This window comes from Lepisma saccharinum, chromosome 1 (assembly GCF_977018435.1).
Source record: "Lepisma saccharinum chromosome 1, izLepSacc3.1, whole genome shotgun sequence".
NCBI lineage: Eukaryota > Metazoa > Arthropoda > Insecta > Zygentoma > Lepismatidae > Lepisma > Lepisma saccharinum.
This window is the reverse complement of record NC_139229.1, coordinates 54,642,780-54,666,852: the sequence shown is the minus strand read 5'-3', so window position 1 is coordinate 54,666,852 and position 24,073 is coordinate 54,642,780. Positions and strand designations below refer to the sequence as shown.

The 24,073-nt window shown below is 39.7% G+C and overlaps 1 protein-coding gene across 1 annotated transcript in view; it reads right to left on the bottom strand.

Moving 5' to 3' along the window:
- Tmhs (Tetraspan membrane protein in hair cell stereocilia) overlaps positions 1-24,073 on the bottom strand; it is a 71,496-nt gene that overhangs the window by 8,618 nt on the left and 38,805 nt on the right. Inside the window, exon 2 of the mRNA XM_083131926.1 lies at positions 3,109-3,357. Coding sequence (XP_082988052.1) covers positions 3,109-3,357 — 249 coding nt within the window. The remainder of the gene's footprint in view (positions 1-3,108; positions 3,358-24,073) is intronic.

Genomic DNA, 24,073 nt, shown 5'->3' with positions numbered 1-24,073 from the left:
GAGGAAAGAAAACGCAAATGAAAATAAAAATACAGAGAAAGTAAGAGAAAAAAGAGTACAGAAGAAAATGAAGATAAAGAGGGAGGAAGAATAGAAAGAGAGGAAAATATAAACATGGGAAGAGGGAAGTTGATAGAGAAACAAAGCAATGAGAGAGAGAGAGCGAGAGAGAGAGAGAGAGAGAGCAAGACACACACACAGACAGATGTAGCACAAACGAAGTGACAGGGCTAAAGTAAGGATGAGATAGAAATTGATAGAAATCGGGAAATAGGGGAAGAAAGAAAAACAGAAAACATAGATGAAAATAAAAAGATAACAGAAAGGAAGGAAGTAAGAGAAGGAAAGGAAGAGAACTGCAACATAATGAAAGATAAAAGGAAGAATAGGAAGAGAGAAAAAGATGAACAAGGGAACAGAGAAGTAGGCAGAGAAACAAAGAGGAGGAGAGAAATAGAGAAGATTCTGTAACCATGACAACCTAACTAGAACCGCTTCTGAAAATATTTCGTCCACCCGAATTAAATTCTCTACCGACGTCACTTCGCCATCGCCTTGTTATAATTATGTGGTCCTAGGATCGATTCCTGGCGAGATTGAACTTCGGGCAGAGAAGCAGCGGGCTCACAGCTATATGTTCTCACTGTAATGCATTATAATAGAAAGCTTTGAAACGTTGAGAAGTTTCTGTTATCTAAAAACGACGAAAGACAAGGTAGCGTGAAGCACGATGGCCTTGTGAGATATCTACATCTTCCCTCATGCTCTTCAACAGCGCATCTTCCTTGACCTCCTTAAGATGTCTCTACTGGTTGTGTGTGTGGGAAAATATAGGACCAGTAACTGGAGCTTGGCGTTTCATTTGACACGCCAGAAAAAGGATAGTTACTGCGCAGTGTCATTGTGTGAGAGACTTTTAGAAAGTTTGGCATAAACACAGACTTCCCATTTGCAATTTCACGTTGTGTTCCGCAAAAGAAGTTACACTGCTATTATTAGATGCATGTCAGAAAATGGTGATTGCTGATTAGGTACAGTCAAATTGGTGTGGATTTGCGCAGGATATTTGGAGGTTATATCGTGAAATGTTAGCGTTTCCTGGTTAAATAGGGGGAAACGAAACAACACTACACAAATACTAGTATATAAGAAGTGGCGTGCCCAGGATTTTCGAAAGGGAGGGGTTATGAACACTTTTTCTGGTAGTCAGCCCTCATTTCGCCATCTTCTCGTCTTTGATATTTTCTTTTTAGGAATACTGGGCCAAAGGGGGGGGGGGGTTATAACCCACACCAACCCGCCTTTGGGCACGCCACTGTATCAGAGTACATGTGAGCTATCGATATCTCGGGAACTATAATGCTAGAAACGTAATTATGTTAGGAAGACACTTAAATGTCAATATCTCTTCGCTGGAAACGACATTGTTACAGGTTAACGAAGCTCCGGGGCCTGGACCGATAGTCAATGTGGAGATCGTGTTGTGTTTTGTGACTAACACTCACCGCTATCATCTAATCATCGTTCATCCTCACTGCTGCGATTTGCTAAATGTAGCAGAGAAAACCTCATTGTATCGACTGGTACGTCGTAGGTTTAAGCCGTCAAGTGACCTATTGGCAAGGCGTATCCAGCGGGAGGACTTGCCCCCTTGGTAAGCGAATGGTGAAAAACGTCATTCTTTTCATAGTTTCTTTTTACGTGGAAAGCAAAATCGATTATGTTTTTCCGTTTTCAAATTCAAAATGAAGCACTGTGGTCCCTGGGAACGTATTGTTTGCCCCGTGGAAAAATTGTTGTCTGTTTTCCCCTGGACAAAATCTGGGTACGCCCTTGACTATTAAGAAGTTAAAAAAATACGTGTGTCGGGTGATAGTTTTATGTGCAAAGTTTGTAAAGGTATTGCAATGTAGACTGTCGATATCTCTGTCGTTCTGTGTGATTCACAAACTCATCTGTAAGTGATGCAGCTAAAGAGAAAGATGCAAAATGATGTAATCATGAAGATCCTTTCTTGTTCTTTCTTTTCTCTCTCCTTTGTCAATCCGTTTCCTTGGATTAAATAGGACCATGGACGAATTAAATGGAACAGGAGGTCCACCATCAATATATAGCACATGTAGCCTAATAAGCCTTCAATTAACGTAAAGGTAGATTGATTGAGTTGGAGTTTTAAGTCCACTTTATGCACAGAAAGGCTAATCGGGACAATTCTATATGTTATATATTGCCTGAAAATGCAACACTTTAGACGCAGTTACATGGACGTCCGGAGGATTTTTTCATGGAGGGGCTAGCAAGGTAATTTTTTTCAGAGGGGGCAAAGGAGGCATATTTCCTCCATAATAGTGATGCCTCCTCAAAAAACACTGTTTCAGTCTGAAATTATCATCTTCCTTCAACAGCCATATAATAATTAACAAATTACTGTGACTGAAATGAAATTATGTGTCAAGTAGCCTATATAATTTTTACGTCGATTTTCATTTTCCAGGGGGGAAGTGGCCCTCTCTTGCCCTCCTTTCGAACGTTCATGCGCAGTTAGTTCGTTTGATTTGGTATAATTAACTTGGCTTTTCTGTCACTTTTGGCTAATCACGACAATGAGGATGAGTGATAATGTAATGAAATTGATAAAGACACTCACAAGACCGGGATTCTAACCCGGGAGCCCTGGAGTCGTAGCGCGCTGTGTAGACGCAGGTAGTGTTTCGGTTTGAGAAAACTACATGAAAAAAGGCTTATAGATACGTTGAAAACAAATGAAGCAACTGTGTTTGGAAAGTTCCTCAACTGACGTAAAGATGACACTGTGAATATCTTAACATCTAATAGTTGGAATATTTCTATAATCAAAATTCTGCGATTCTGTTATGAAGAATATTTGAGCAGCTAATAAGTATAGTCAACATACTGGCGGATTTTTACACAAATAGGGGAAAAGGTGGTTTGAGTAAGGAAAAGAAAACAATCTACTGCTAATACACAATTAAAACAAGGTTTTAAACATTGCCTCTATGCTGTAGCATGATTTTCATATAACGGAAAGTTAATCGATAATCTGAAAACGTGAATGACGCTGATTCTTATCTAAATCTCTTAACTAACCTTTGTATATGGAGCCATTTCCGGTATATCCTGGTTCCGCCTGTAGCCTCACGTGGCGCGTTGCCAAGATGAACGCCAGGGCAGAGAGGATGATGGCGTCCAGCAGCCCGATGATGGCTAGGATGTAGGCCCATCTGATGCCGCACTCGCCCAGTTCGAAGCGTCCCGCTGCGCTGCCGCAGGTTTGTCGGACTTGTGAGGCGTCCCAACCGGCGGGGTAGGCCACAACGCCTACGGTCATGCACACGGCTGTGAAGAAAAGGACATATTGTTTTTAGTAAAGGTCAGTTAAAATAAAGAAAATATAATATCTTAGACTCAGTGCACACTAGTGGAATTTTTGAGGCAGCGAGTTCGCTGTGAACACGGGCTGTTATGGTTGTAGAGTGCAAGGCCAGACGGAAGCGCTGGATCACAGAAAGTTCGTTGCGTGAATTCCCGCCCGTGTGCACCAGGCCTTACTACTTTTGTACATAAATTCTAGCACATACTGGAAAACTGTATTTAAATAACATTTAAAGAATCATCAAATACATGAAGGATATCCTTAATAAAGAAATATTCATGATGTAATGGCTATCAAATTTCAGTTAATATCATTTTCGTGTGTAGGCCTAATCAATCACACGAGATCTTGATAAGTCAGCAAAAATACAAAGAACCCATATCAAGATTGATAAAAAAAGAAATCTTACAGATTGTGATTAAGGAATAATACAGCATTTGGGATGTCTAAATACCATTCCAAGACTTTCCAGTTTCCAGTTTTTCTATCGTCACACAAAAAGGTTAGATTTGCAGATAGGAACTGCAAATCGTTTAGTAAACTTCTATCTATCTTTCAAAAAATCTTTAAGTATCGCGAAGTATTTCGTCTATTTTATGCAATGATTCCAAAATGTGCTTTTACACAAAGAATTCGAAAACATTATTTTGTCTTGAATGCCTAAACCTATGCATATCTTATGTTATTTCCCTAGAAATATGTGTTTCATGTGCTAAGGGGGAAAACTATGCATTTTTATGTGAAATAAAACTTAGCAGATTACATTGCATCCGTACGGTCGCAACTGCTACCAATTATGGCTGACTTCTGAACCAAGAGAAAAAAACTAAAAATCCGCTCACTGGGCTGAGACGATACCGATGTATTGGTATTGGTATCGGTATCGGAAAGTATCGGTTGGAATTAATTTACAGATACCAGCCGATACTTTTTCGGCATTTTTGGGCTTTCACGAGCTGCGCAAAAAATGCCTCTCGAAACTTTCGCCGATTCTAAATTATCATGGAATTTTAGAGGTGAAAAAAATAATAATTTTCTGATGAAAATATGAAATATTTTCATAAAATTTTTGTTTAAAATCTTGGTAAATTGATCCATATAATTAGAGCGGAAAACTTGCACATTATTGTTAATGAAAATTTTAATAACTTTTAATTATTTCAATTTTCAAGTATCGGTATAGGAATCGATTGGAATTTGTGAGAGTATCGGCTCAGCCCTAATAAGAATACAATATTAACTTACTATTGTAAATAGCCTATAAATTATATTAATGCCTTATTTAAACATTTATATTATTATTTCTGAACTACCAGTTCGGATCCCCCGACATATTGGATTGATTAATTTAGTTTATTTTACTTCGCGTTTTGTGCCTCTTGGCTAATTTGCAAAGATGGGGATGAGTGATGAAATTGATGAATGGACATTCACACACAACCAAGCCCGAGCGGGATTCGAACCCGGGACCCTTGGCGTCGCAGCGCGATGTGCCAACCACAGGGTCCGGCCCGACATATTGGAGATATACCTGCACAGGTAGTGTTCGAAGTTCACTGACACTTAAGTGCACGGACGGAAAAACCTTCCTTGTTCGTTAAGGAACTAGCAGGCAAGATGCAAGAGAAAATATAAAGGAACTTTCACTCGGGAACGGAGCACGACCAGCTCTCACCGAAACACTCACCGCCCGAGCAAATGATCGCCAATCGAGCGCATAACGTCGCACTCGCAACGATTGCCCCCAAACCCATTGATTCTCCACGCTTCGTGAGCCATAGCATGAGCGTCGCGTTCTCAGCGAAAGGAAAGAGGCCAGACGACACGATGCGGACCATGATTTGCAGGAAGGGATATTTTTAAAAGAAACTGCGCAACGCCCTAAGACAATGCATAGCATCAACTATCCTTTCACTCCGTCCGCTAGAGGTCTCACGAATTTGTATTCTCCAGGAGCGAGTTAAAATCAACTGACTTGCGTGATGTCTTCGTTCACATAATCTATGAACGTGCTGTTCGTACACGCAGAGCAACGTTAAATATGTTAAGCGTGACAATATCACCAAGCGGTTGCTGCAGTTCCTCCAATAAGAGATTCTAGGTTCGAATCCGGACATTGTGTAAAGAGGTTACATAGTTCGTTTGTTCATTATTCCTTGTTAAGACGATTACATATAATTATGCAAATTATGTTTTTTTACCAAACTTTGCATGTAGATCACAATCTACTTCATTTTTAGCTATTCTATTTTCTTCGATATAGACCAAAAAATTATATACAGTAAAACCTCGTTAATCCGGACTAATAGTTGACCGGTTTAACGCAAGTCCGGATTATCTTAAATAACCTAAAAGAACAGTAGAAAGTGCATTAAAACTCCGTTTATAGCAACGAAACACGTTTATTATGGTGTATTTAAAGGCATATGTCTAAATACACTATACAGTACAGTACAAAGTCTGCGGGAAACAGAATTTCATCAGCGGTTGACTGCCTTTTATTTAGGAAGTTCTCTTGCTGACTTCTAGCCACACTTAAAACCTTGCATTATGCTTTTTCTTTTTGTCTTTTGCCTGTCCGGATTAAGCGAAGTCCGGCTTATCGGGGTCCGGATTAACGAGGTTTTACTGTATAGTGTATATATTTTTATACATATATATTAAAAAGCTACTACTAATTGATTTGGTTTATTTTACTTTGCATTTCTGCCACTTTTAGCTAATCGCAAAGATTAGGGCGAGTAATGAAAGTGATGAATTGACACTTCCAAAGAACATCCATTCCAGGCCGGGATTCGAACCGGGTACCCCTGGCGTGTTGTACCGTGCTGTGTCCGTCACTGAGGTCGGCATTATACCTTAACATCAATTTCATCCATGTGTGGTTAATATGTTATGTAATGGTTTCTTCAATACACATCTATAGAAATCAATATTTACATTGATAACCCATAATAAGCTGTATATAACTTACATACATGTATACAATATCCACTGTACACTCGCCCTCCACATCTATATACACATGCATAATTTCCCTACCCCTTTCCTAACAAGTCAGAGTAGATACGTCCTTGGTATTGGCATTTAGTAAAGAAGAAAAAAGTACATACAACTAGTGAAAAGTATCTCCTCAACGAGGAGCCAATTTCGCACTGGACACGAAATCCGAAGCCAAATAGCAGCTGACCTGATTCCAATCACCTGCTCTTCAGTTCCGTTACAGTCGAGCAGACTCGAAAGAACAAAAGAAACGGTGATCCACAAGACTAAATAGATGGGGAGGGGGGGGGGGAGAAGCTATCGCTAGTTTCCTGAAATCCAGCAAGAACATGGTTTCCACCAAATCGAGAGTTCGCTTTAATTGGCGTCCTATTTTTTTGTGCAAATATCGATTCCTAGAACAAATAGGAGAAAGCAGAGTGAGTCAAGGAATTCACTAATGGCTTCTGGTACAAAGAAATTTGATGATATTGTGCTGAATCTCAGAGCGTAACCAGAGGAAAGAGACTGACTTGGTCCTCCCAAAGATCTGCCGAGTTTCTACTGCAGAGGTGAAAGTAATACAACTTTTGCGATTCCCAGCCTGATAACCTTATACTTTAATCTGCATTAACGGTTACAAAAACTGTTAGCACGTCATTGTTTGTGAAGTTAGGAAAAGTGAACCGTAAAGCAAATATCACTCTATAATAGTATGTCGACATAGGCATAAATTGGGGGGGAGGGGTCAAGGGGGGCATTTGTCAACAACCAAATTTTCATTTTTTTTAATACAAGTTAATAGTACTTCAGTGAACCTCTTGGAACTTGAAGAGCAAAGTAATGAGTAATGTTTACGATTTCGCAAATGTAACAGTTATTTATGAAACTAGCCCTGGGCGCAGGCGCGTATCTAGATATTTGTTTCAGGGGGTCCGGGCCAAGTGTCTCATAATAATAATGATGATAAAAAGTAAAATTATTATAATTATATTAAATAACTTAAGATATTATTAATTAAAATATTCAAATTTCTAAATATATTTTTATTACATGAATAGTTAAAAAGACGATTCAAGGATAGTGATATAACAGCACATATTCATTATGTAGCTTACGCATAGCTAAGGTCGGCAAAATATGTAAAAAAAACTGTTCTGCCAAGAACATTAATGTCAAATTTGTAGATAAAGAAATGAATATTTATTGAATATAAAAAAAGGATATCAGACACAGTTGACGAAAAGTAAAGTTCCTGGTGATATTTTATGAGTGTTACGTTTTAAGTAGTAATAAATCTTGCATAATCTTCTTTGAATCTTGCCTTCCAGTAAGTTTGGAGGAAATAAATAATCATTGATTATACAACAAGTATATTTTCATTATTTAATTTTAGTTATTTTATTATTTCATTATTATAAATATTTAATTTTTGAACTTAGTAAATATTTCGGGGGGGTCCGGACCCCCTGGACCCCCCTAAATACGTCCTTGCCTGGGCTCTATTGTTATGGGATATAAAAATTCTTTATTCTGCCCTGTCCCCCTTTAAAGTCAAGTCGCAAGATTCTTCCCCCCAGGTCGAATATTAGGCCCTATACAGCTCAGCATTTGACATAAGTATGGATAATTTGATTTTGGTTCTTAATAAGAGCTGATCCGTGTATTAATTGTAATGTGTGAATTACTGTTTGAACGATATTTTAAATTTTATTCCAATATTCCTTATCATTACCTTCCATTGATTAACCGCCCCGTATTATAATACTTAATCCAATAGCAATTGTTGTAACATGTCCATATATAATTTTCAAATACATTGTTATAACATTATAGTCTGCGTAATCGAAACGAGATGGCGAACATGTTTGCATTTGTAGCATTCCTGTAATTTGATATTGCATGACACTCGAAACACAATGGAGACATTTTACAATGAATGGTGTTGAATTTCAGTCCGCATTTATTGGAAACTCTTTGTCTTGGTAAATTTTAAATATGCTGCCCTCTTATAACATCACAAGTTTCATTATACTTTTGCATTCTGCAGGTAAGACTCAAAAGTCGTTGTTTTCAAGCAGTGACAACCAGGGTGCGAAATCCTGGGGGGGATTTCCCCCCACCAACCATCTTGGCCTCAAAAATCCTCCCCACCAAAAATTTCCGGGGGGGAAGAGTTTTTGTTATAAGAAACAAAAGATAAGCAATTACTTTTAATTTCAAATATACTTTACTAAGAATAATATCGAAAACTCACACAAATTAGTGTAGGTGAGTATTGAATGCATTCTCTCTCAAGAGATCATTAACAAATCTACATCAATACAAAACGTACACTTAATAAAAACAATTTAACTATTTCCTAATTTATAAACATCTTTAAAGGAATTAGTTATCTGCTTTACAATATCTGATATGTACAAAAGTAGCAAATTAATTTCCTTTATGCAAATAATAATAATACATTTTTAATTGAATAATTTATTTTTACTTTTAATATCATTACAAATATGTATATTGTATAATTTACACATATGTTTGTGGGGAGGGGGTTTATAGATTTAGAACTTTCTCCCCCCCAAACCAGTTTTCAATGATCTCGCACCCTGGTGGCAACCCTGCCAAACTTCACTGCAAGTTAAACTCAGAGCGATCGTTTGCTGTGTTAGGTTCCATACATGCAAGTTACTTAAGCTCAGAAAATAAGCGCTTTCGATTTGGTTTGATTTTTTTTAGCGTCGCTCTTCTGCAACTTTCGGCTAATCGCGACGATGAGGATGAATGATGAAATTGATGAAGGGACACTCACAAAGAGCACCCATGCCCAGACCGGGACTCGAAACCTGGACCCTTGGCATCGTAGCGCGATGTGCTAACCAGGTTGGCTAAGCGCTTTCGAGCTAATGTTTATGAGGAAATATTACTTGTTTTTATGATATCTACCAGCAACCAATAGTTGCTTTTCCACACCCTATAGAGTGCATATATTGATGGATTCATTTGTTGTTTTTTTAACTTCGCTTTTTTGCCACTTTTGGCTAATCGCGAAGAACACCTATGCTCAGGTCGGGATTCGAACCGGAGACCCCTGGCGTCGAAGTGCGATGAGCTATCCACTCCGCCACGGAGGTGGCTAAATAGTGAACAATAATTCGCCTCAAGAGCCCAAAAATAGCAACCACAGTGGGGGGCGGGGTGCAGAAACCAAAGAGAAGAAATTCCACTCGTCCCTCGCCCAAAAATCATCCTGCTCTTGGCTAATAATAGCCTAACAAAATAGATAATAAATTTCTAAATATCACCTTGTGCGCTCTCATTAAACCTAATCGTTGTTATGCCTTATGGCACTGTTGGAAACAATCCGTATCAGTTGGAAAATGTTTAGTCTGCACGTTCTTGGTAACCTTGATGAACTCTATGACGTAACTTCCGCATGCCAACGTTGTTGACCCCTTGTTTTCGCGACACTTACAGCAGAACAATTGCAACACCTACTGGAATGACCAAACAGAGCGTTACTTCCATACAAGGTGCATGATCCGTGTGTAAATATTATGACACCTTCCCTCCAACATGGCTGACGGAGACGAATCGGGACCATAATAAAAATAACTTTATCCTTGACCCGTTCCAATTATTACATCACGTAATATTACCAGCTAATGGAAATGTTTCATTTCAGAAGTTTTGCTTAAACTTTATACATTGCAGCATGTTTAAATATCTTGGGAGGAAGAAGAGTATTAAATTATCGCAACGTTCCCCCACTCCAGTATTTGGAACCAGTGGCGACAATTAGGGAGGGCGAAGGGGGCAGTTGCGCCCCCCCCCCCACTTTTCGCAGCTTTTGCCCCCACACTATGTTAAACTTTATCTACAAAAGGAAATATACTGTCATTGCATTCCCAGTTTTCACACCTTTCGCCCCCGGTTTTGGAACCTAATCACCACCACTTACGGATAACTGTAAGTGGTTAGTTTTTAAATAAGTAACTAACTCAGTTACTTTTCAGCCAACGAGCAACTAAATATTTACTTTTGCAGTTTCTCTTCTGTATGTTTCAATAGTAATGAACAAAATTAAGATTTCTTACAAAAAATTGAATTTGAGTTGGTGTTTTAAGTCCACTTTATGCACAGTAAGGCTAATCGGGACTGGGCCTACAGTTTAAAGTGGGATCCGAACCACTATGTGCCTCCACCGTATACCGAACCCAGGATACCTATATTACAAGGCGACTACGTTACCACTGCGCCATCGGGAAGGCCCCTTCTCGTAATGTGTATTTTGAATTTTCTTGCCTCAACATTTTTCAGAATTTGGGGTGTAAGGGGTCCACGTAGTAAACTCTGGACTGCATTGTGAGGACTAACGAGGCGGGACTGTGTTGTGTGTTTGTGATTGTCCCATCATCTACTTCATAGTTATCTTCGCAATTAGCAAAAACCGGCAGAAACGCGGTCAAATAAATCAATTCAATCAATCAATCAATTTTTCATATTTAAATATGATTGACAATAATCAGAAGAGCGAGAGTTCCTCTTCCTATACCTATAGTTTCCTGAACTTTAGTCTCCCAAAGCTGGTATCCTTGCCTGAGCATAAGGTCTCAGGTTCGAACCCCAGTTAAGATTTGTCTGTCCCATAAGTTCATCATTCATCCTCATTGTCTCTAAGAGCTAGGAAAACCACGTAAAATAATCCGAATATGAATAGAAATTGCACCTATCCGATAGCGTAGCGGTTGCCGCTTTGTAATCAACGATTCCTGACTTCGATTCCCGGTAAGGATGTAAGGGGTGACCTCTGAAGGCGCTCAACTGCTCTCACACGGAGTACGTACACCTTAGGTTGCATTCATGCAGGTCAAAAGAGGCTCTGTCGTATGGATAAACAACCACTATAATGCTCTGCTCTGAGAGGGATTCGTTGCCTCGTCTTCATGTGTCTCTGAATATCCCTTCATTCATTCGCATTTGCTTGATTGACTCATTGGTTTTCATTTTACTTCGGTTTCCTGACAGTTATGGCTAATCGCAAAGATGAGGATGAGTGACGAAGTGATTAAGGGACACTCACAAAGTACATCCCGGCTCGGTCAATGGCATGGTTCAGCACCTGCAAATGATACGTAATTATCACTCTCCTATGCCCATAACTTCCTTATCATTAAACTTTTCATAAATCTGACTTCACCACTGAATTCCTGGTGAAATTCTATCCCAAAACCATACCCCACATCCCCTTCCCATTTAAAGAAATTACGTTGGATCCAAGATGGCGGATGTTGTCATGACATGCACCAAAAGGTTTCTCCCTAGGCCTAACATATTACTACCATGACCAATTGCTGCAATCTACACTCCCTTCCATTTTATAAGGGGTAGTCAGGGACTTTTGACTCACCCTGTACAATTTAAATTAGCCTATCTGACTCGTTAAAGAATATCCAGTCTTACGTCCACACACTCTACATGTCTTGGAAGAGTAGGACAACTTTCAACAATTCCACAGCAACTTGTAACCTCGTACGTTCTCCTATTACTTATAACCTTCTTGTGTCCCACATATTAACCCTTTATGGAGAAATCTTCCGCAGTCCATCACACACACACAAAGAAAGCACTATGCATGCAAACAGAACATGCAAGATGACCATGGTAGCGTAGTATAACCTTTCCCACCCACGTGTCAAAACAACTTTCACAGCTGTTCGGCGCGGCTATTGGGAATCGAGTTCGTTATGTCCAAGATCGTGTTTGCATAGCAGGAAGCATGCACGTAGGCACTTACTTTACGCGAAAGGATATACAGAAACTGTCCCTTTTCCTTATCAGAAATGCAAGTCTTGAACTGTCAAGAAAATGCACGATATCCATCTCCTTTCATAATGCAAATTAACAGAGTTTCACGGTTGAATTAAACATGATCTCATTCAGCCTTCGCAGTTGTTGTTAGGTGCGGAGATACGTTACGGATGAATGACGCAGTTTCCGTCTTTCGACAAAGAGAACAAAGGCGATGTGAGCACGCCCTAAACCAAAACCTTGGCCCTTTTTTCTCATTCCATCTGTGTCTTTCCCTTCTTATTACTTTCTCGGCGCTCGCTCTGAGTCTTTCTTCCTTTCCCTTCTCAATATCTCTCTTTCGTTCTTTCCGTCTTATACTCTCTTCTTCTTTCATTCACTAACACATACACTCAATTCCTTTCTTTTTCTATCCTTCATTCCATTTTCCATCTTTCATTCTTCTTCTATCTTACACTCCCTTTCTCTCTTTTAATTCTTTGTTCTCCTTTCCCCATTTCAGCTCATTGATTCATTCCCTTTCTTCGCTTTCTTCTTTCGCCATTACTTTTTCCTTTCATTTCCTTTCCTTTTCAGTTTCTCTCACTCTCTCTGTACATTATCATTCTTTTTCTTGCTTTCCCTTTTTTTCATTTCGTTTCTCTTTGCATCATTCCCTCTTCCTCTCCTTTTCTCCTTTATTCCGTTTTTTTTATATTTTACTTTCATTTCATTTAACTATCGTTCCATTCTTTATCTTTCTTCTATCTCCCTTCTTTTCCACCTTCCACTCTATTTTCTTTTCCGTAACAGTTCTGTTCAGTCCACGCAAAAGATCCAAAAAGTGGACGGAACTTGTTTCCAGGAAGCAGTATTTTATCGGAGACCTATAGACTACAGAGTGATCCAAAAGTCGGACAACACTTTTTAAATTTTGAATTTCAAGCCCATGATGGAATGTTATACAAGAGCATCTAGAAATTAAGACGCATGCCCGACTGAAATTTCTCCACCCCTCAAATTTATAATCAGCCAGTGGCGAATAACAACCTTCTATCGTGTGGGGTGGGTGTATGAGGACATTTCGCAGCTATCAACATTTCTTGCTAATATTCTCGGAGAGGCCGATCGCAGTTTGTCTCTTACATTTATTGGCGATTTGTTGTTATTTTCAAACGTCTCGAGGAAATCCCCCCTGCGCCCCTGTAATAACTCTAATTAAAAATCAACGAATATATATTGATGTTGATTTAGTCAATTTTACGTCGCTCTTCTGCCACTTTTACGGAGAAGATGAGGAAATTATGATGAAATGGATGAAGGAAGAATTAGAAACACATGAGCAGGGAACAGATTTATAAGTAAATACATATTTTATATATGAAGCTGAAATCAGATATATTTTGCATTATATTTACTCATAATGGCATGTAGACTCGAAAAATTCAGTTTTTATTTTCCATATTTTTACATACATTAATTTTTGGCTCATATTTTACATATTTTAGTTATTTTTACATATTATTTCCATATTTCAGAATATTTCTCGACATACTATACTCCATATTCGTGCATGTCCTGTGTGGCCAACAGAGAATGGTGAATTTCTTGCGAATAACTGACAAATTTGAAAATGCGATATTGAACGCAGCTTTAGTCAATATAAATCCATCTTAAGAAACAACAGAAGGAAATTCACGTTCGAACACTTACAACAATATTTTGGTTTTCATTGTTTTGGAAAAATAAAATGAAAATACATTTTGTCAGGGGCGGCGCGTGCCTTTTCAGTCAGGCAGGGCACATTTTTCTTTTGGGTGGGGAAGGGGGGGCAGTTAACCTCTATATTCCTCTTAAGGTTTTTGAGGGGAGTTCGTTGATGGAGTAAGTAAATTGTTCGAACAATTTGGAATAAAATTAACATTCTGATCAAGATATCTCTCCAAAGAGTTAAATACTCACTACGTAGGAATACGAAAAATCAGCATCATATGGAACAAATTACATGAATAAAAAAAAAACTCGAATATTGACGTCGGAACCCTATACGCTTGCAGTAACTAAACTTTGGATATATACTGGAATGATTAGGAAAATGTTACACTGCAGTTTCTCTTCCATTGTCAATGAATTGAAAGGCGTAGATATTAAAGTTTCTACATGATTCAATGTCATATTCTCCAAGTATTCACTAATATCAATGACTAAGTAGGAAGACGATGCAGCGTTAAGTTCAGTTAAACACTTTACATTGGCCATGTAGCCCCAAAAAGTTCGTTTATACTTACGAAGATATTCTGCATGTCAAGTTGCTGGAACACAGATACAATTACACAAATAAATAAACACGTACAGTAACTATAAACTCGCGAAAAACTAATTATTTCATAAGCGACCAATACGCACAGACGGAACGCAACGCAAACTCACACACTAACTCAAATCCAAATCCGTATTACAATGGGAAGATAAGAGGATCTTTTTGAAAATACTAGGGACTAGTTTATGCAATAAAAAGTGTTGTCAACTTTTCAGGTCGCCGGAACAAGCGCGAAGAAAAGCATTCGTGGGATTTTTTTTCTATCTTATTGCTGCGGGCTGGAAGAAAGAATAAACTGCCTGCCAAGCGTTGGAAACACTGAACGGTGAACGAGGCAAACATGAATGGGCAGGGCACCTCGTTCACTGCCCAGAGACGGCTACGAATTTTGCGCTTTTCCATTGTGAGGGGGCCGTCCCTTGGGTCCCTTGCCTATGCTGTAAATGTTTGGATCAGTCAGTGACGTCACGTCCCCGGGCAGGGCTGAGATTGGACTCTCTCCAACAGGACGGAGAAATATATTAACAGGGTGCATAACCTGTAAGTCTGGTTGCAGCAACGTAGGGGTTGAGGGGAAAAAACAAAAAAATTAGTTACGCGTATATACCGATCGTCTCTTCAGATGAATTTTTTATGTTAAAATTGTTGTGGGGCAGTGCTCTAGTTGCCCTTTATGTAGCATCACCACTGCATTTTGTGTTGTTTTACAATTAGTGTCAATGTAAGCGTAGCTCGTGTAGTGTCTTATATTATTAAAAAGGTAAATTTTATAGTCTATATTTAACTCCAGTATTTTGGTGAAAATAACTAAATATTTATTTACATATTTAGCATATTTTTGATACATATCCGTTCCCTGCACATGAGCATTTACCAACCTTCAAATTGCAGATTTGTTTACTGTTACCAAAAAAGTTGGACAAAATTACAAAATCCACCAAAATTTTCTTGTTCCAAAAAGATTAACAGACAATATATATTTTTTAAACAAAATTCAGGTCCATCAATTTTCGTCCGTGTATGAACACAACATACCGGTAAAACTCTATAGAAGATAATCCTGGTTGTGAATGCGGGCGCCAGAGCTTCGTTACCCTCAAAATGCAGCCTCGGCATTAGCGTACGCAGCAATGTTTGCGGAGGGGGAGGGGGGGCTGGAATTGTAAAGATGGATACATAGCTGCGTTCTAGGGGCCTGGTGGGATAACTATAAAATATTTCGTAATTCGCATTTTAAACTTAGTTTTTAAAGTTGTTCAAGGACAAAATTGGCAATCGCTATTTTGGCTTTTCCCAAGTTCTTTAGTGATTTCATTTGAATTGTTTTATTTTCTCAAAATTTTGGGAGGAGCTGTAGCCCTATCAGACTCCCCTTGCGTACGCCAGTGACGTCAAGTGAGGTGATGAATTGAGTCACCCCTTACACCCACATGTTAAGTGTACAAATGCACAATAGGTATCGCTGTGACGTAATTTTAAAAGTAATTGTTGCCCCGTGTACTGTCGAAGTCAAAGAGTGAAATGGGAAATACGGAAATTGAAGAAACATTCTTAATTGGTTAAGATATATGAAACCAAGTACGTGAAAGAATTTAGCCAGTAAATCTAACAAAGGAATGACAGGAGGAACACGAGAGGGGAACGGATGGAATGGGGGAAAAGCAACAAGGAAAAGGCAAGATATGAATACTGAAAACAGCGTTTTCGCCGACTCTTGAGAACATGACTATAAATCACTAAGAAAAACACCTGTATAGGTGTAATCGTCAAGTTGCTTAAACGCATTGTTACATATTGTACCTTTTGAGGGCGGGCAATAAGGTTTGGGAGCGTTCCCACGGCAAAGGCACGTTCGCAATCACTTGGGAAACGGAACGTTGGAGTGTTTTTTCCACGGTGATTTCATCATACTCCAGACGCTATTGAAATTCTTTCCTTGAACACTTGCGTAGTCAATGCTGTAAAATGAAAGGAGACAGGACAATAAATGGTAGAGTGCCACACACGTAAATTTGCCGTTGCGTAGAAACGAATTTTCGTTTCGTCTCCCTCTCTCTTAGCATCATGTGTTCTACCCTGCTCGAAAACCTTCGCTATTGTTGCCACATTGTCATTCCATTCCTGGACACACTCGCGCAAACATCATTGAAAACAATTGAATAGCGCTCCAGCTCGCGGTTCCCACCGTTCGGCAGGGACGCTAATGTGGCAATATAGCACGGCGTAGTGCTTGCTTCTTTTATGCAGTGCATGTTCATTGGCTAGCTAGTAACTAGTGTTGCCAACTGTAATAATGAAGCACTATTTCTGTCACGGAAGGGGAAAAGGCAGGTAAAGTGGCGGTGAGTTTTGTTGGATTGGAAGCACCATATTTTTATTTTATACTAAGTATTTGACCGGTTTGACGTTGTGTGCGTGTATTGCGTGTGTGTATGTAAAAGTGTGTGTTTGCTAATGAACGTTAAATTCCATAATGCCTCCAGTTCTGTCGAAGTTGAAATCAAAAACCTTGCATAGCCAAGCTCGGGAAATTCTAAGCAACGTGCACGAGTTCATGAAGGAGGAAGCCAGTCATGGTGTTAGCATCCCAATAAAGCATTTTGGCAAGAGAGCAGCGAACAGCAGCAACAAATTGTTCATATTTCATAATTTTGGAATTATTCAAAATAAATAAATTATGTGGCTCCAACATCATTTCAACTCTGGCTCCGGCATGTGTTCTTGTAGAAATTGCATAGAGGAGGCTGTCATTTTTGCTGCTTAATGCGATACATATTGTTTTCTGTGTTAAAATTGCCATGCTTTGATGGGTGACCAAGTTCATAGCAGGGCCGGCGGAAGGGGAGGGCGAACCGTGCCATCGCCCAGAGCGGCAAAATTTGAAGAGAAGAAAAAAATAAGCCTATTGAAAACTGTGATCGAACGAGATATTCTTTTGCGCTGAATAGTATTGAAATAGCATAAGAAGTCTCATTATTTATTTTATATTTTGATGTTTTAGTTAGGAATATATTGATTTTCAATTTTCAGTTGCTGCGTAATGACCGGGGGGGGGGGGTCGAAATAGAGCGGCATCTGCCGCCACCTCCCAGGGAGGCAAATTGACTAGCGCCGGCCCTGGTTCATAACAAAAGAAAAAGCCGCGCAGCTTATCGTCTAGTGGCAGTATATGCACTTGTTATTGTTGTGGAAGCCGGCATCCTTTGTAAATGTACAACAAAGGCAACCGACTGTCGCCGATCTCAGAGAGGAAATAATAATACTGCTTCAGGAGGAGTGTTATGGTGCAATTGTAGCGGTTTAACACGTTGGCATGTTATTATCTGCCGTTGCAGTTCCATACCAGTGTATACGGGTTTTGGGAGTGAAAAGTTAGAACGCCACCAGTGCATTAATGCAATGAAAAATAATATATATATATTTTTATTTTGTTTGAAATCACTCAAATAAGGAATCGTATGAAGAAGTCTTCTTTGCAGCATTTTTGGTAATTTTACTTGTGTTAGTTCATATTTTGCGAATTTTTAGTCCATATGTATGTAGCTACATACAAAGCCACTTGTTAGTACATATTAATCCTAGTCCTGGTATAATGCATGACGTTTAAAACTCAACGTTAGATAGACCTGAATTCTCTAATTTTATTGTTGTACGTAACAGCTGTGCATCGGCGCACTGCAGCGATTTTTCTATCTGATCCATTAGCAACACTGCTTCTTTAGTTGTTTCGCGCATCGCACGGCAGAATTATCTGCGCTGGACTCTACAGACATGCTCGGCGCTCAGTGTCCATTACATTAGAAGCAACGGTACGGGTTATCAATAACTGAGGGTAATTTGATGTTTGAAACAAGTTCGAAGGTTCATTTGATGTGAGAACTAGGCGAGACGAGATTTGATTTCTGGTTACCCACTAGATGGCAGACAGAAATTTAGATGCTCATATCTTTAAGAAAAATGTATACTTACTGTTATATAGACATTTTCATAAAATTTTAATCGCAAAATATACTTTTTACATTTTTTTTCAGGGTGACAACCTGATTTTAGATGAGCCGTGCACAACTATGGTAAAATGCTCGTGATGCCCGGGGTATCTTTCTCAGTATCGTATTTCAACTTCATTCTTGTGGGCTTGCATTGCATTGCATTTGTAAATATCGTTTAACAGCAACAGTATGAATAACATATAATGTCTTTTACATAAACATTGTAGAAGAACAGATGCTAACATCCGTCCCATGAGTTTGCAAATAGTTTTAATTGTTCTCGTGGTTGTTCATTATGTAGCCATCTGAAAAATTTATTTCCAACATTTATTGATGGGTAGGGTGATTGGGCAGTCGATAGGGCGTCCAGCAATGACTCTTAATCAAGCGGCTCTAGGATTCATCCAGCCTCTAATCAAAAGGTATCGGGGGGGGGGGTATAACAGCCCGTGGCACAACAGCCCATTGCGAGTCCGTGACTACCTACCGACTGCCAGCCTAGCCTCACCCCCACCTGATTCTACACGTACTCACTCACTCACCCAAGATTGAATATCATCCAACCAGTTACGGGGCGACGTGTGGTCAACAAGACGAACCCCCAGTCGTTATTGTAGGTTTTCATATATATATATATTGCCCCGGTCCCAGCAATTTTACGTAAGTAGTTTTCTAATTTTTAAACTTTATACGTTATTTAGTATGTACCCTTGAAAATTAATATAAATGAATGAATTATGGCATAACCATAGACAGCAATACGTCTAGATTTGCTGATAAATTTGGTTTAAATTACTTGACAATGACTGGATCTATTCGAGTGTATTAGTTTCCTCTGGCCAATATAATTAAATCAATTTGGTAAAATGTGCTCCCTTCTGCTTTGCACCACGCCATGAAGTCGTATAGGGGATGTGGAGTTAGGCCTCCAAAATTTCTTGATCACGGCCACAGGTGAGGGTGATGTGATCAGCACCAGGCTCCTGGTCGCCTTTACCCCCTAGAGTTTCCTCCAGGCACCCACTTTATGCGACGCTGGGTGGGCTCTGCAGCCGCTTGAACAGGTGGAAGAAATCCCGGTTCTTCCCGGGAGGGGAGTAGTCTGACGCCCTGACGACTGAGCTACCGTGGCTCTCAAATTAATTTGGTAAGTGCAGATTTTCATTGGCATGTTCCATTTCGGACACCGGAAAATTCCAATTTATGAAAATATTTCCACTGCAATGTATACGAGTATGTTCACGAAAACTGCTACACAAACTAAATTGACCGTGCTGCCTGTACGTCAACCTACAAAGCGGGAAGCAACGCACCCCCTGGTTAGGTCGTTTGATCCATCACCGCCACTGTCGCGAAAGCAGTTTCTGTTATCGCAGTGGAAACCAGAACGAAAAGCAATGTTTCCAGGTGATTGCCAGCTAGGGCTGCAAAGTCGCAAACTTCAGTAGAACCTCTAGCGGCTCGGTATTTCCAGATGGTTACCAACAAGGGCTGCAAGTCTGAAACTTCAGCAGAACCTCTAGCGGCTCGATATATGCAGATGGTTGCCAGCTAGTGCTGCAAGTCGCAAACTCCAGTAGAACCTTTAGCGGCTCGGTATTTGAAGATGGTTGCCAACTAGGGCTGCAAATCGCAAATTAGAGCTGCAAGTCGGAAACTTCAGCAGATTCTCTAGCGGCTAGGTATTTGTAAATGGTTGCCAGCTAGGGCTTCAAGTCGCAAACTTCAGTAGAACCTCTCGCCGCTAGGTATTTCCAAATGGTTACCAGCTAAGGCTGCAAGTCGCAAACTTCAATAGAACCTCTCGCGGCTCGGTATTTCCAGATGATTACCAACTTGGGCTGCAAGACGCAAACTTCAGTAGAACCTCTCGGATTGGTATTTCCAAATGGTTACCAGCTGGGGCTGCAAGTCGCAAACTTCAGTAGAACCTCTCGCGGCTCGGTATAATTTATACCAGGGCCCGCTACCGGGCTGCTGTCCGGCGATTGAGAAACACTGCTAGAATGAAAATGAAGAGAGAGTGTGTTAAATCACTCACACACACGAAGCCAAAGCAAGCAAGGAGGCGGCACTGACAGCACGCAATGACAATTTAATTACCTGCATTGCGTACGTGATGCACAACACCCGCATCATAGTCACGGTCATTGTGCTGAAATGACTTCGCTTTCGCTTTTCATTAATTGTCGCTGCGACCTTGAAGAAACCTACAGGCAATATAGACGCAGGTTGTGTTCAGTAAGTAGACTGCTAGTTTAACGCTTGTATCCTCCACCCACTGTAAAAACCAAGTTAATGTAAAGAAAATCGCATTTACTTCTGATGTTATTTTGCCCATGGGTACATTTCGTCTTAGCTTTACAGCTAATAATATAAAGTGATTCAAAAGTCCCTTAATACCACTTATAAAATGTAAAGGAGAGCCCCCCTTTTTTCGAAAATCCTGGGCATGCCACTTAGTGTATAGTAGACAGGGAAGAGTCTTGAATGCAGTGGCGTACACTTCACGTAATTTTGGGAAACGGGTAATGTATACGCTCAAAGCATTTCTATTAATTGGACTACACTACAGGTCTTAGACAATTTTAATTGAAAAGTGATTATTATTTCCAAAACATTTCGAAATCATTATACTGTAATCATTTGATTTTCAAATTATTTTTTTTTAATGTTTTCGGAAAGTGTCACCCCATACAACCTGTTGATTGCGAAACATTAAACATGAAAAAACATATAAGAGAGCCATAGCTACAGCTACTATATTCTCAAGAAATAGTTTTAAGACTTGCAGCCCTGGCTGGTAACCATCTGGTAATACCGAGCCGCGAGATGTTCTGCTGAAGTTTGCTACTTGCAGCTCTATCTGGTAACCACTTGGAAATAACGAACCGTGAGAGGTTCTACTGAAGTTTGCGACTTGCAGCCCAAGCTTGTATTTCCGTTAAAGAAAATGTGTTTATCTAATTTGTATTGTTGGTTGATAGATGGCGCTGTCACTTCTACTACCCCAAAATTGGCCATGCCTCACCATGTGCCCTTCCCTTAATATTTTGTGGTCAAATTTCATTCACTGAAATACCTCGTTAATAGCATGAGCAAGATAAGAGCAAGGGAAATTAAACGATACCAGGAAGATAAGCTTGCAATTCACATCCATGCAGTGGAGACACGTTTTTGTAATCAGTTTAGCTGAATGCAATTTGCTACTTGTACCTCGCATGATATCCCTCTTCTCCATTTACTGCTTCACTTATTTATTTTCTTTCCACTTTTACGATTTGATTTGAAGGAAATCCATGACGTTCCTACCAACAGAATTAAATTTCAGCAAAGGAAGCCTCAATCACTTTCAATCCAGCAACTGACACGATTAAACATGTAACATCTTGTGTACGCTAATTAAATCTGGTCTTGTTAATTACGCGGTAAATGCCACACCAAAGTTACATTTTCTGACTCGATTCAGCATAGAAACAACAAAATGGATACATTACACCAAAAATGATCATTGGGTTTCAACATATTATTCCCTCCGAAATAAATTATAATTCAAATTATTACGATTATAAAAGCCCATAAATTACTTTCTATGTTTCAAATTTATGGACGAAATATATTTTTTATTGCGCAAGGGATACGCTTTTACAACAGGCCTCCGTGGCGAAATGTTTATAGGTCCCAGGTTCGAAACCTGTTCAGGAAGGTATTTGTTCCATCAAGATATCATCCTTGTCGTTGATTAAGCAAAGAAATTCAAAAGCAACAAACAAAATCAAATAGAGAGAAAATGGCAAAACAATATGTGTTTTATTCGCTTGTAAGCATATATTTAAAAAAATGTAAATGCATGTAAAGTATTTTTTGGCTTTCCTAAAAATCTATCACACAAACGTTTAATGCGAGCAATTTCAAGAAATTCGATTGTGGTTTACATATGTCAAAATGCTGACAAATCGTTTGTCTTGTATTTCAAGGCTAGGTCAAAGACACTTCATTCAATGAAACAGCTGACGACGAAATACTTCACAAGGCTTCGGCATTTTGTACGTAGTAACTAGATTCTTCAGTTTGTGTTTTTGCGTAAGCAACACTTGCCCTTAAAGCACATTTGTGCACTTGGTGATCTGGTACACTTACACACCAGAGCAAAGAAGAACAAAGAGGCCAAAACTAAAGAGAGATCTTGCGTGCTTTCATCTTTTGCTGAATTGCCTATGTATGTCAGTGTGACGAGTCTGTTCCTCAGTGTAAAATTAACACTAGACTGGATCACAAAATTCAGAAATATAATTCGTATTATGTTCCCCACTCCCCCAGAAAATCTCACGCCACTAAAAAGGAACAGAAGTAGTGGGGGTGCCGCCGACTTTGGGGAGGCAAGGCACTTTCTGCACCCCAAAATTCACATAGATTGGCAAATTTTATAGGAAAATATTGTTTATGCCAACCTTGCCCCCCAGAATTTACCTTGCCCCCAAAAATTATCTTAAGTTGGAACCTCTGGTGGTGTTCTACCATAAGTCTATGGTTCCAGGGGGGATATAAATAAGGGGGGCTCCTTTCATATGGCGCAGTGGTAGCGTTATTGCCTTGTAATCGAGGGGTCCCGGGTTCGATACCCGGTGGAGGCACAAGTGGTTCGGATCCCACTTTACACTGTAGGTCCAGTCCCGATTAGCCTTACTGTGCATAAAGTGAACTTAAAACAACAACTCGGTATTTTTCATCTCTTTGATGACGTTGTGGTATTCAAGAGATCTCAAATTCGATTCCCGATGGTACCACATTGATTCCGATTCAGGGGTGTGCCAGGGGGGTGCCAAGGGATGCTTGTGCACCACTTAAATTTCTTCCGCACCCCATTCAGCACCCCATTTTCAAAACCTATGTTCAACCGTAAACAAACATTCTCTTATAGTGGACACAGTCTTGGTTTGGTTTGATTTAGTGTTGTAAGTCCACTTTGTGCGCAGTAAGGCTAATCGGAACTGGGTCTACAGTTTAAAGTGCCATCCGAACCACTATTTGCCTCCACCGGGTATCGAACCCGGGACCCCTTGATTACAAGGCATCGACGCTACCACTGCATCATCGGTGAGGCCCTGGAACCACAGTCAAAAGATTCTGCTCAGACCCGCGACTCTTATGCACCGTGTATTACCGCTTGGAGGGGAGGGGCGGAGTGTAGCATGCTTCCTTATGGGCCGAGTTGAACCGATGGAGGGGAAGGTGCGCGGAGACTGTTGGCCGAAGGTTATTTTCCTTGTGGTCACTCTATACAATGTCATATTTTTGCCATGTCGCCATATTGAAATACGCTGTATAAGAATTTCCAAGTCAAATTTGCCCAAAAAACTTCAAGACACCTTATCTTGCAACAATCTTCCGTCTGTCAGATAGATTGTTCTGTAAACAAAGCAAACTGATCGAGAGAATTATGTTCTATTTTCAATGCAGCGTTCTTTTCCTTCCTCGATAAAAATAAACTAAACTTTGAAGAACTTGCCTCAGGGCATTTATAAATATGGGATTTGGATTAATAAAAGTTTCAACGGAGAAAAATTCATGCAGAATTCACGTATAATTCCCGGAGCCTAT